Source organism: Oreochromis aureus, linkage group 22 (genome assembly GCF_013358895.1).
Source record: "Oreochromis aureus strain Israel breed Guangdong linkage group 22, ZZ_aureus, whole genome shotgun sequence".
In the NCBI taxonomy this organism is placed as follows: domain Eukaryota; kingdom Metazoa; phylum Chordata; class Actinopteri; order Cichliformes; family Cichlidae; genus Oreochromis; species Oreochromis aureus.
This window is the reverse complement of record NC_052962.1, coordinates 7,810,816-7,824,053: the sequence shown is the minus strand read 5'-3', so window position 1 is coordinate 7,824,053 and position 13,238 is coordinate 7,810,816. Positions and strand designations below refer to the sequence as shown.

Below are 13,238 nucleotides of genomic sequence, written 5' to 3'. Positions count from 1 at the left end.
CATTTTTTAATATATACAAAGTTGCCAAAAAAGTAGCATTTTTCAGTCTTCTCCATGAGAAAGGAAGATTGATTCCGCTGCAGTTTTACATCTTTGCATTAATAGCCAGCAATTGTTTCCGTATTATTAACCAACACTTTTCAGGACATTTCCCGTGTCATGTCAACACATTTTAAGCTTTTCACGAGTCATTTCACCCTGAGAAGGACTGCCAGAATTGATGGAGCAGAGACTACAGTAACTAAGATAACGCCTCTTTAGAACTCTCAGAATGCATTCTGCTGAGGCTGCACATAGTGTGCTCACAAGTTGGCTCACAACAGCATGAATGAACAGACCAAACTTGCAGCACGTCAACAGTTCACGCTCGATGTCAAGGTGTGAGGTGTGTTGTGTTGCCTGCACCAATCAATCACTGTTTGAATGCTTTGTGGCCCTTTATGGCTACAATTTTGCACCTTCTCAAGGTAACTTCAAACATGAACATGCTTCATTTCACAGAGCAAAACGGTCCACAGGATGGTTGAATGAACATGACAAAGATTCGTATCATCAGTAAATACCAGTGACCCGGGTCCAGTGGCAGCCATCAATGACAATGCAGTAATTATGCTTTCACAATGTTTGAATGATGCTTTGGATCATGAGCTTTTCATTTCCCTTCTCCATACTCATCCCATCTCTCTTCTACGAGTTCATCTAGGTTTAAGCTGTCCCGAAAAACTTGTTTCATACATGAACAGACTTTTCCTGTGAATGTCTTTCTGTTTGTGAGTGTCACCTGTTGTTTGCCTCTATTCTAGTCTCTTTACTGTATTTAGACTTGGATTCCTTCTTTTTAAACTGTACCAGGTTTTTGATTCAGTTCAATTCAGTTTAATATGTATAGCCCCAAATCAAAACAATCACCTCAAAGTGCTTTCTATTGTAAGGTCAACACCTCACAATAATAGAGAGAAACCCCCAATAATGATCCCCTATGAGCAAGCACTTGGCGACAGTGGGAAGGAAAAACTCCCTTTTAACAGGCAGAAACCTCCAGCAGAACCTGAGAGAGGGGCAGTCATCTTTTGATGCATATCAGTCAGAATGATTACTTTCTTTGTCTCCCCTAATTAAAAGTACTTTTAAGGGGAAAAATATATGCTGATGGCACAGTGTTAGAGTTAACAGTAATGACCTCACCGAGCTAAAACCTTGCCTTTACCTCATGCTACCAGAATATGTGACATGTATGACCTCTTAACATGAACCAGGCTGCCAAAACTAGGCTTGTTTAGCATGTGGCCAATATGCAACACAACCGTATCCCTAATCCTAAGGCCTTGAATGTACTTTCTGTGTCCACAAGTATGCTAGGATCAAATTGGGTATGAGTGACATGAGTTTCATTATCAGACAGTGAACACAATGGTCCACGTGAATGCCAAGTTTTTGTGACCGCAACGACTCTTGCACATGTGCTCCATGTCTAGCTGTTTGTAACATAGTATAATCAAGGCTTAAGTGAGTCACTGATAACCTTGTCAATGTTAAGTGGCTAATCCTCTGAGATCTAAGGCATTATGAATGATAATCCTAACCCTATGCTAACTCTGTACTTTTAAGAAAGGAAAATGTCAATTTTTAGTGTTTATCAGGTAGAAAGATTCTTTTCTTTGTTTTTGGGTTCAGGTTGGGATCATAACCAATGGTAACTTCAAACTTAGAGAGTTAACATCAGTATAAAACTGAGGCTCACAAACAAAATAATTATGCAAAAGAACATTTGTCATTTATTTTTTCATATATGTTATAATAATGTTATGCTATATACTGCATATAATTATATTTCTATTTTTACACTGAACACAAGCTACTAAGGAATGCGTACAGTACAGTCAGCAACATAGAAAAATATTATAGTAGTATTGGCACAGATAAAGTAATATTTGTTTTATACTTTACATGTTGTACATTCAGCAAAAGAAATGCAGAATGAAATAAATGAATGATTCTTTGAGGGACATGAAACATTTTTATGATCAGATCAAACAAATGGAGGGTCCAAAATAATAGGGACAGACATATAACACAGTTTCCATACACACCTCCATGTGCTACACATAAACAAGGCTCTCTAAAAAGTCAAATACAAAATGGTTCAAGTCAGTCAAGTGTTGGGTTTATAGAATTTACTCAACAACATAAATGTACAGTTAACAGCCAAGAAATATTTGGTAAAAAAGAGAGCTAAGAGTGATGTAAATACAATTCTTTCTGATGAAACCTTCAAATGAAACCTTTTGCAGGACAGCCATCCATCTCATGAAGCAATTTCATATCTCTGTTTGCCCTTGAAGGGGTCAATCTCAATACCTCTCCATCACTTTTTCCCTCCATTGATTCCTGCCGACTCCTTTGAGTAAACACACACAAAGGAAAAGCAAACAAGCTTAAGCCTCAGCCATATACAGTGTGTGTGTTTATGGTGCATGATACACGGCAGCTCCAGCAGACTGCTCGCGCAGCTGTGCTTAGCGGCTTTTTGAGGACCATCGTTGCGTCCTTAAGGAACCCATTTGGTTAGAGTCGATCACAGTGACAGAGCAGCAGCTTCCACACGGTGAAAAAAAGCATTTTGCCGTGTCACCGGTCGTTCTTTGATACAGCATGCTTTGAACAAAGAACAATGCTTGAAGAGCCAAGACAGGTGAGGTTAGTTTTTACAATGAGAACAGGATGTGACCTTCAGATCTAAAAAAGAAAAAAATAAATAGCCGTTTGTAGTTTGTAAAGCTAGTGGAGGTTGATCCAAGGTTTTCAATAAAGTGCACTTCGAACCAGTGCAAAGGTTAAAATATATCTCTCTGTCTGTACATAACTACATATGCAGCAGACGCATAACAACAGCTGGAAATGAGATGTGTGCGACAGTTCTCTAATATCAGAATATGTAAACACTGTCTGATGAACAGCACGGCGGTGAGGAAACAATCCTCGCCAGGATGCTGGAAAACAACACTTTGCGTCTGACAGCCAAGAATGTGGGAAAAGTTGATGAGATGCTCACAACACGGCATGTTACATGTTCAAGAGAACATTCGACTGCTTGCACAGCGGTTCTCTGCTATCATCATGCATCACATTGCGTAGACAGTGTGTGGGGGAGAATCTTGGCAGTGTGTCAGTATTACACAGAATCATCCAGGATAACAAAAGCAATGACACCCTGATTTACACCAATTTTTTTTAAAAAGCAATGCATTTCAAAGGATTTTAATCTACAGCTTTACATGGCTAATTAGAAAATAGATCCTCATTAGACTACAATAGTCTGTTGTATCGTACAGTCATGAATGGCAAATCTTTATCACGTATATGCACATCAAATCTGCCGTTGATTATATCAGCAAGCCTGTTTACCACCTGCCATTCAAGATTCAAGACACATTATCAAATAACTGATTAACTAGAGGCTACAACTACTAGTAGTTGTATATAATTTTATATTTTATAGCAGTAATTCTATAAAATTGTTTCAGCATTGTTAGATTGTTAATTATCCATCACGTCAATGGAAAAATTTTTTGCTAAACCTCTCCCCCGGTTAGCTATCGCTCCATCGTAGCGACTCATTTAGGCGCAAGAAGCCTGTCAAGCTATGGATTTCTGCATGTTTAAGTTCGTGGGCATTTATACAGTGCTTTTCTAGTTTTGTTGATGAATCAAAGTGCTTTGGACTCCAAGCCACACTTAAACATACATTCATAGAGTGCTTTGCTCGATGCAGTTTAAATATTGTATCTATACATCACATGCATGGCCAATTTAGACTCCTTGGACTGTGGAGGAAGCCAGAGCACCCAGAGGAAAACCTGCTCAATGACAGGAAGAACATGAAAGCTCAACACAGAAAATTCCCAGCTGGGGTTCAAACCAGTGAAACAACAGAACGCTGCCCGTGGCTTGTTCCAAAACCAAAAGCAGGCACAAAAGTATGGGAGGGTATAATAATGTTGGGTGCTACCATCAGCTGCAGTTGTATCCATTTACAGCTTATATCATTGTAACCTATCCACTTCCACATCCAAAGAAGATGTCAGTGCCAAATTAGATAAATAATTTGTGTTATAGGTTGTAACATATAAGAAAAATCAGTTGTAGATTGACTTTAGATAGATATGATGTTAGCTTTCGGATGAAATTTGATGTTTTGAAATCGGATGTGAGAGGGGAAACTGACAGGGAAACCAAAAATGCTCTGCATACACATGCAGCAGCCACTTGCCAACCACACAGGAGCCCCGGCCTAAGACAATATTTTCTTTTTTTAACCTACTAAGGACCATAATTTATAAAACATGCGCTGTAAAAGAGATCAGAAGAGCCAAGGGCAATTTTTCCATAGACTATAGTTCTTTTTGATACAAGAGGAGTCGCCCCCTTCTGGTCATTAGAAGGAATGCGTGTTCAAAGTCACGTACAGTATCTCTTATTTGGAGCTGGTTTCTTTTTTCATTTTTTAGCATTTTTTGACCAATACTATGGCTTGCTGTGCAGTTATTTATATCAAACACACCATCTAAGAAGTCCAAAAACAATTCTTCTTTGAGTGGAAATTTAATATTGTTTCAAATACATGTTAGAATTGACTAGTTGTTCTCTATATAAAGCAGTCTATGGATGAATCTACATATGCATTTCTTGCTCCAAAAATCCCAAATTCACAGGAGGTCTTTTTATATAATGTCATGCACACATTGCTTAAAATTTGTCTGCCATATTGGACATGATACAACCACCTGTTTCTAAGGAAAAATATGTATGCCTTGACTGGTTGGCAGCAAATGTTCCCTGTAGTTCTTCAGATTTGTCAGCAAACACTTTTATTGGCACTATTAGCCAACCGGATTTAAAACAAACCAGAAAGGGAGAAAGCTCACCTTCAAAGTAATGGTCAGACTGTCAGAGACAAGTCGCTAAGCTTTTGTGTTTTCAACTGATCTTGTCACCATATTTGTCACATGTCCAAAATGGCTGATGAATGGTTGGTGGTCAAATGTCTACAGAATCAGTATAAAAACGTCTAATCACAACTTGTACTACTTTTTCCTTTGTGTGCTGTTTAACACATTTTGGGATGTTGGCATCCCCAACCAACATACCCCAAAACGTGTAAAAATCATACAAATAAAGCTATGTTATGTCTAAATTCAGCTTTAAAAAGGAAAAATTGTAGGCAACAAAGTCAAACAGAGGTATGACAGTCAAGTAGCTGAGATTAGGTTGATTGGCTAGCTAGCTAACGCTGAAAAATCCAGGAGCAGTGACAGGTCTGCTTTTGTCTACTTAGGTCTGACATCACGTTTTAGTAATGTAAACATTACTGCAGATTGGAGGGGTGTCATTCTAAATTGCATAAGGGCCTTGATAGGCTGAAAAGCTCGATGGGTGGCACGATGGTAACTAAGGGGAGGTGGGGCTTAGCAAATGGTCCGACCCTGAATCTTGTTAATCTGTCAGTACAAAAACACAATTACAAAGTAAATGCTATCACAGCAGGTAGGACCATTTCTTATCAAATATACTTTACTGCACACTTCAATGCAAATGTTTGTTGTAGCCTAACACTTAGCTAGTCATGGACAGCAAGATTTTTCGAGATGTACAGATAAACATACAGACAACACACTTTTTACTTTTCATTTGACACATTTGATGATAATAGCACACAGAGACTTAAATGTAGATGGACTACTTACACTGTAGATAACATAAGCAGGTAAAAAATAAATAATTTTAAACAATATAGTCATTTCTGTATAAATGAACATCTATGTTTCGTACAACAAAATACTTCATGTACAATCAAGGACATAAATGCTATGCATCTATTGCCTTGTAAGGATAGTGTAAGACTATCATTAGTGTAACCCTTAAAGAAGAATTCAATCAACCAGCGATAGCAAAGGCTCTAAACCAACTCTAAAGGGAAAGTAAGTAAATGCTTTAAACCACAATTAGCATCTGTTAGTGTTCTGGCTGAGAGGTTATTCATAAGGCCGACAAAACATCTACAATCAATCCTGTCGTCGATGTCAGATGTTTTGCTTTGACTGGCTACACATCAAACTCAGACTTCTGAGTTAGCGGTTTAAACAGTCACAATATACCGATCCTTTATTAACAGCTGCTAACAATCCTAACAAATGGGATATACAAATCTGGCCTCTTGGATACCAGGAAATATATACATTACATCTATTGTACAGGGTAAAACGACCTCATCCCCCTCCTTTAGACTCCTTTATCCACCATTCAGATCGGTCCAGTAAGCCTGCATTAGGAGCACCTTTACTTGAAGTAGTTGAGTCCTGCCACTAAGAAGAACTTCTCTAGGAATAGCTCAGAGTCCAAGACGGCGATGTGGGCGGCACGGCCGATCAGCGTGTTGGCTGTGTTGGGTAGAGCGTGGAACACATTCTGGCGGATCAGACGGCACTCTTTAGCTTCTACGAGTGGCTGCAGGAGGTTGTTGATCATCTCGGTGTACACGGGCCCTTCAGTGCGAGGGGGAAAAAAAAGGAAAGTTATGGCGAGTCCTCCTACGTGCATGATGTGTTATCCATATTCAAGTGTTAAAACTGCTAGAGTCATTAGTGATTCATCAGCTGTTTTTGTTTGGTCAACAAATGCCAGATATTCTATGGAGAAACTTACTTTTTCACCTCATGTTGATAGAGTGGATATAAAATTAGGAAAACTTCTAAATATAACGCAGTGCAGAACATCACCACCATCTAAACGACCTTAATATGAAACATGAAACATACGCCCCATAATAACAATAATTCTTCTCAATTTTTCTGATGTGCATACTTACTTCAACGTACTTCCGTCCCACTATTTTGAAATCTCTGATGAGTGCAAAGCTTTGCCACTGCAGAGTGTTTACCCTTACAGGGGCTTTTGCCCAAAGTCACATGAGACATGTACAGGTGCTGGTGAGCCAGACTGTTTTTGCCCCAGTGCAATGACTTCCTAGAGTCTTGGGTGGTTGCCATACAACACCCTAGAGCCCAATCTCCTGTAAAACTGAAAATGTCATGCCAATCCGCCCAACCATGTCGTGTGTGGAACATGGGTGACAGGATCAGTTCCGAGTGTCTGCACAGATATGTGTGACTTACTTAAGTTTTCCATATGGGCAGAAATTTAGAAGAAGTTGCTAAATCTGAGCTGTTAGTCCAGAGGTTTATAAATGAAAGCAAATGAATTTGTTAAAGATGTCACCAGGCAATGCATTCATATTTAGCCACATGCTAAACAGTTTTCATACAAACTAGAAGAAAGCACTGACTTCTTTTAGCTTGTAAGGACATTTCACTTCTCATTCAAGGTTTCTTGATTTCTAAAAACAAAAGGTGCAGAGTCCCAGGTATTTAACTCCCAGTGGGGGCTGAACAGAGCTCGTGGCTTACAGCACCAGCTATCAGCCACCTACCAAGCAGTCTTGAGATCTCTTTCCAGGCATTTTGCCCCCTATTCACACTTTGCCTCTTTTGACCTCAAGGTCTCAGTGATTTAACCCTTAACTCCTGGTGATGTTAATGACCCACGCCTGTTTTCACTCCTTAGTTCATGTGATGAATAGGGATGGGTACCGATTCTGACATAAACGGTAGTAACCAGACCGAAAAGCAGCACACATTTCGGTGCTTTATTTCGGTGCTTTTTTTCCCTGAGATGTCATACACTTTGGATTCTAGCCAATCATTTTACCTTTGCAAGCGTAGTAGGCGGGCCCAGGTACGTACGTTCTTTTAGAGCAGAGCTACAGATTAAAAATGCTCAAGGCGAAGCGGTCAAAGTCTGGCTGTACTTCACAGCAAAAGTTGCAAACTCAGGAGCCTGCAACAAGTGCTTTAAGCTGATACTGTGATACTGTCAAAGGAGGTAACACCTCGAACCTGATGAAACACCTGGCAACGTATAGCATTTTGTTAAAAGCCGAGAAATGTGCCGTATTTGATAGCTGGGCTGCGAGACCTCACACCGTGCACATCTACTGCGGGTGTGGTGCCTGTTATCGGACCCGGAGTTAGCAACATCCCCCAAAAACCCAACGAGGAGAGTCCTGGCCCCTAGCCCTGTCAGCGTAGCAGAAATGATGACGGATGATGATGGCAGCAGCAGCCGTTCTCCTCTGCGTGAGTAGCTTCATGTTGTTCGTGTGTAATTAACGTTGAGTAGGCTAACCACATTATTACATTAATGCATGTAAGGTGAACTAGCAAACACCGTCGTAGTTACATGCGGCTGTCTTCTTGTTTGATGGCAGATACTCCCTTCACCCTGGCCAAAAAGGCTAAAATGACCAAAGAAAAAGTGGAAAACAGCTAAACATGAGAGGTTTTTGGACAAAGTTTGTGTTTTTTCCATTGTTTAAGCACTGCTTCCAGCCAAGAGTGAGACCATATATGCCCTATAGCTGCAGAAAAGGCTAACATTGTTATCTTTTTACAAAAAAAACAGCTGAACATGAGAGGTTTTTGGACAAAGTTTGTGTTTTCCATTCTTTAAGCACCGGTTCGAGCACCGTTTAAGCACCGGCACCGTTTCAAAAGTACCGGTTTGGTACTGGTATCGGAAAAAACCTAAACGATACCCATCACTAGTGATGACACGCATGATCAATAGTGAATCAACGACCCTCAAGACCACCTTGAACTCTCCACCTTTTGGATTTTAAACCTGAAGAAGCCTCTTGGATAAACGGTCCAGTCTACCCTGACCTGGATAACTAAGAAACATATAAAACTAGAAGATGATGCATCAATGAATCGTATCTGGCCTACACTGGCACAGTTACAGGTCTTCTGAGGTCTATAATCACTGATAACCCCAACCCTCAATGTACGGTATAAGGTTGCTGTACAGGGCCGGTGTCCTGCAGGTTTTAGATGTGTCCTTGATCCAACACAGCTGATTTAAATGGCTAAATGACCTCCTCAACATGTCATGAAGTTCTCCTGAGGCTGATAATGAAGTAATCATGTGATTCAGGTGTGTTGATCCAGGGTGATATCTAAAACCTGCAGGACACCGGCCCTCGAGGCCTGGCATTCAAGACCTCTGCCTTAGAGGGTTAAATGGTTTTGCATGTGGGTGTTCTAGACCCAGACATACGTAAAACAAAAGTAAAGCATTCAAATATCTGTTTTCACTCAGCAGGGATGGCATGAAATGAGAAAAAGTGTGACTAATTAACCTTCTGGCGTTTAAGTCATCGATGACACCACCAACTCTAACTCCAACTCAAACTCTGACCCGAGGCGATCAGAAAATGTAATTGCTGTTTTTATGACACTGTTCTGCCCTATTAACCTGCAGTGTTAGAGGAGAGAAGCGACACAGTCTTACCTGCTGTTATGTGAGGCACGCTCCTTTTGTGAATAATGTAAAATGTCATTCTAAGAATAAACATGTGTGCTAAAATAATGTGGACGACAAGGCCCCCAGGTGCCCAGATATCCAGACAGAAACTATTGAAATACAAATATGAGCTAAAGTAGTGACAGATGCATTCCTCACCTGTGGTTCTATCTTTGAGAGCAGTTTTGCACATCTCTATTCTGGCAGAGTGAAAAGGAACGTAGCGGTCCTGCGGAGACGCCACTAGCACGACGTTCTTGAAGAACTGGAGCCCTACAAGGACATGAAAGATGCAAGTAAAGGAGACAGCACAGAGTAGAGAGAAGGAGGGCAAGACAGGGTAAAGGATTGAATTGGTTGTAAAATGCAAAGTACAATCACAAAGTACAATGACAGGCCTTGATACGATAAAGCTGTTTTTTTTTTCTCTCTCTCTCTAGTCTCCTCTCTGTGTGCTTTTAAGAGAGTGCACTGGTGGGTTTCCAATGACAGGGTTTGGATCATTTTGTCAGCCTGCCACAGCTGTAGAGAGGGGGGAAAAAAAGCGTTTTCAGGCTTATCTTCTTCAAGCCTGTGTGACAAACGACTGCTTTGTTCCACTCACACAGTGGGGAGGCCTCTCACAGGCCTCTTGCAGCTCGCTGGCAGGGGTTTGAGTGTTAGCGAGCTGACATGTACAAAAATTTGACAAAAAAAAGACAAGATGACAACATTTTCATGAATATTTGAACAGCCTGCCTTTCAAGCAACAGCCTGTAAAGTGGGGCCGTCAATACGCAGCCTCTGTTTCGGATCTCAGCCGCTTTCAAGCCGTACCTGGTTTCTGACTCAGGAGATAGAGGAACGTTTTCCGTGGATCAACGTGATCTCTGAAGGTGAGCTGCAGCAAAGATCCAGATTTTTTCAGCTTCTGCATTAACCACAAACCTAAGCAAAACACACACACACCATATCAGGACTCCACATGCATGACAGTAGCTGAGCAGTATGGATGATATTCTTAGACAAAAGACAATATGCTGCTGAGAGGCGCCAAACACGCAGGCAGCGGTGCGCCTTCTTCCAGAGGACGAGCTGTGGCCTCACCTGTGCTGACCAATGTGCTGTTGTTGTACAGCGTTCCCAAGTGTGGCCCTGACAACGAGAGGAAAGTGTGCAGTTTGGGCAAATAGCAGCGGAAGCGAGGCCTCGTCAGCACCGAGCGGATGATGATGTTCCCCAGAGAGTGGCCGATGAAGCTGTTGGCCGAAGACAAACAACTTTCAGAGAGAGGAACTTGCAGCATGAGTGGGCGGCTGGGAAAAAAAAAAATGCCTCCAACGCTGCTGACCTATGACACTGCCCGATAGCTTTGATAGATTCCTCTGGAAGCAGGAACGGGTTACAGCGGAAGCTATTTGGAGATTCCTGCTGCAGCATGCGGTGATTACAGAAAATTCATTAACTTGCTAAATGTTTAAACATCCTCAAAGGCAATGACAACTTATTGATGCGAACATAGAGGACAAACCGCACGAATTAATAGCGGCTTCCCAGCAGTGGGAAATATTAGATTCATCAAGCTATGTCTGTCACTTAGTTTAATTACTGTACTGTTGCGGCTCTACCCACAATCCCTCATCTCCATGCCTGCTCCTTCTCATCTGTCTCCTCCCAAACTAAATATAGAGGTAATGTGGAAAGAACCAGATGCTGTTGCGGCACTCCATTGCTTTTTGTCTTTGATACTCGCTCCCCAGAGAATACGCCACAATAAAAAGAGAGTTAAGAAACTTGGGCAGAAACTCTCACAAAGAAATAAATTGTCACATTGAGGGCAATTAAGCGGGAAGATGAATAGCTTAATTTGATTGGAACTAGGCAGCACAGTGCTGCATAAAGCAGCGCAGTCGATCATGTGAAAGTCACAAGCTTATTGGCACGGTATGATAAGAGCTTTTCATCTGTTTTGTGCCACTTATCCATTTTGAGTCTATATATTATCACGGAGCTGTCATTCTCCAAAGTTAAGACAGAAGAATCAGGGCAAAGTCTCTGCTGCCATCTGCTGACTGGACTGAATACTGCTCAGGCTGGTCCTTTACTGGTTTCCCTTAAACCTCAAATGACTTCCCACATGAGAATCTTCTAGCAGAGGAGCAAAGAGGCCAAAATGAAACTACAAACTCAATTTGAAGGGTGATATATTCTAATTTCTGGAAGTAGGCTTGTTTGAAATGTGACTTGAATGTATTTGCACCCTAACTCTGCCTTTAAGGGGTTCACCAGCAAGCTAGTGGATGTTAAGAGGTTTAATATCCAATCAAAATGAGATGTGTCAATAATGGGCACGCTGCACAGTGTTAAACCTGACCTACTGACCTGATCCTGCCTATGGTGAGATTGTAGAGCTGGATGTGCTGAATGATTTCATCCAGCAGCCTGTCCGTCATGGCGTCGAAGTCTGCAAACGTGTCGGCCTGCGGGAGAAAAGCAAGGCTGTCAGCGCTCTGCAAACTGCCTCGAAGCACACTTTCACAGTTTTGCTCCCGTCACTGTCAAATGTACCTGGTTCCTCTCAGACATGAGGAAGTCGAGCCTGGATCCTGGCAGTCCCAGCTCTATGAAAGTCTTCACAAGCCGAAGGTCAGCACTGTTTCCTGGAAGCAGGTAACGAAATAGACACACAAAGTTTGTAGCTCTGCTTTTATGAAGCATGTTCGATAAACATTTAAAAGTTAACCTGAAATGAGTTTCAGGGAATTAGTATTCACAGACTGCACAGTGCAGTGTAATAAAGTTGTAGGACTTACTCTGAGACTGTATTACATTTACAATGCTAATAGGGAATCATATGAAAGGCTGTACAGAAAGTTATGGATGTGTCAGTGCAATACAGAGGTGGAACTGGATCGCAGCGAAGCAGAACATTTTTTAATGTGCAGCCTCACCATCAAGCCCATGGACGCACACCACAAGGTGTATGCCGTCATCAAACTCCTCGTCATCCTCTTCAGGAGGGAAGTAGGGGAGATCTGACGCCAGGAATGGGAGGTCGCTGTACAAGCTGGCCTGGAAGCTCAACTCTTTGAACAGCTCCTCTTTGGCTTTGTAGAAACTGGAGAAAAAAGAAAGGACATTGTGAAAGAAAATTTGATATTATAGTCTATATTACACTGAAAAAGGTTCAGCTCATGAGATATCATGAGCTGATTTAAGCATGTAACCCTTTGCAGTCTCAGCCATCATACGTTCTAATTGTAATCTAGTCTTAAAGGGCAAAATGTGACTACTTTTTCATGTGTGACAGAATGATTCATATTTATGATCCTTGATTGTAAACACTGGAGAGAACAGTTTAATAATACTTTAAAAAATTATATACTCTAATTGCCAAGTTAGGCCTGAGTTTCGGGTTGGCATGTAGACCTTAGAGCAGGGGCGGCAAATTAATTTCCCCAAGGGGCCACATGAGATGGGGAGGGTTGCACCAGTAGTCTTATAAAAAGATAAAATTGATGTTAAGCAGAACTGAGTCCAGTCTACTGGTACAATCCTCCACAACAGTCCCAGAATCTCACTTGTGGCCCGTTGGGAAAACCTAATTGTCCATCCCTGCCTTAGAGAGACAAGTTGATGAATGTTTCATTTTCCAAAAAGTGAATTACTCCTACAGCTTTGGCTGTGTGGCCCAAATATAATAGACAACCTACATTCAATTTCCAGAATTTACATTGCTCATGCTGCCCACTTCTTGAGCAAGCCCGTGTTGCTAAACAGAAGTCTCAGACTAACCAGTAAGCTCCTCAAAAGTTTTATTACTCTGTCATCCTGCCAGGTTT

At 41.4% G+C, this 13,238-nt stretch overlaps 1 protein-coding gene across 1 annotated transcript in view; it reads right to left on the bottom strand.

Moving 5' to 3' along the window:
• Positions 1-1,772: 1,772 nt before the first annotated feature.
• fam135b (family with sequence similarity 135 member B) overlaps positions 1,773-13,238 on the bottom strand; it is a 53,776-nt gene continuing 42,310 nt past the window's right edge. The window contains exons 14-20 of the mRNA XM_039606064.1: positions 12,348-12,514; positions 11,965-12,056; positions 11,779-11,876; positions 10,504-10,655; positions 10,234-10,344; positions 9,577-9,690; positions 1,773-6,542 (exon numbers count right to left, since the gene is read on the bottom strand). Coding sequence (XP_039461998.1) covers positions 6,337-6,542; positions 9,577-9,690; positions 10,234-10,344; positions 10,504-10,655; positions 11,779-11,876; positions 11,965-12,056; positions 12,348-12,514 — 940 coding nt within the window. The 3' untranslated portion in view covers positions 1,773-6,336. The remainder of the gene's footprint in view (positions 6,543-9,576; positions 9,691-10,233; positions 10,345-10,503; positions 10,656-11,778; positions 11,877-11,964; positions 12,057-12,347; positions 12,515-13,238) is intronic.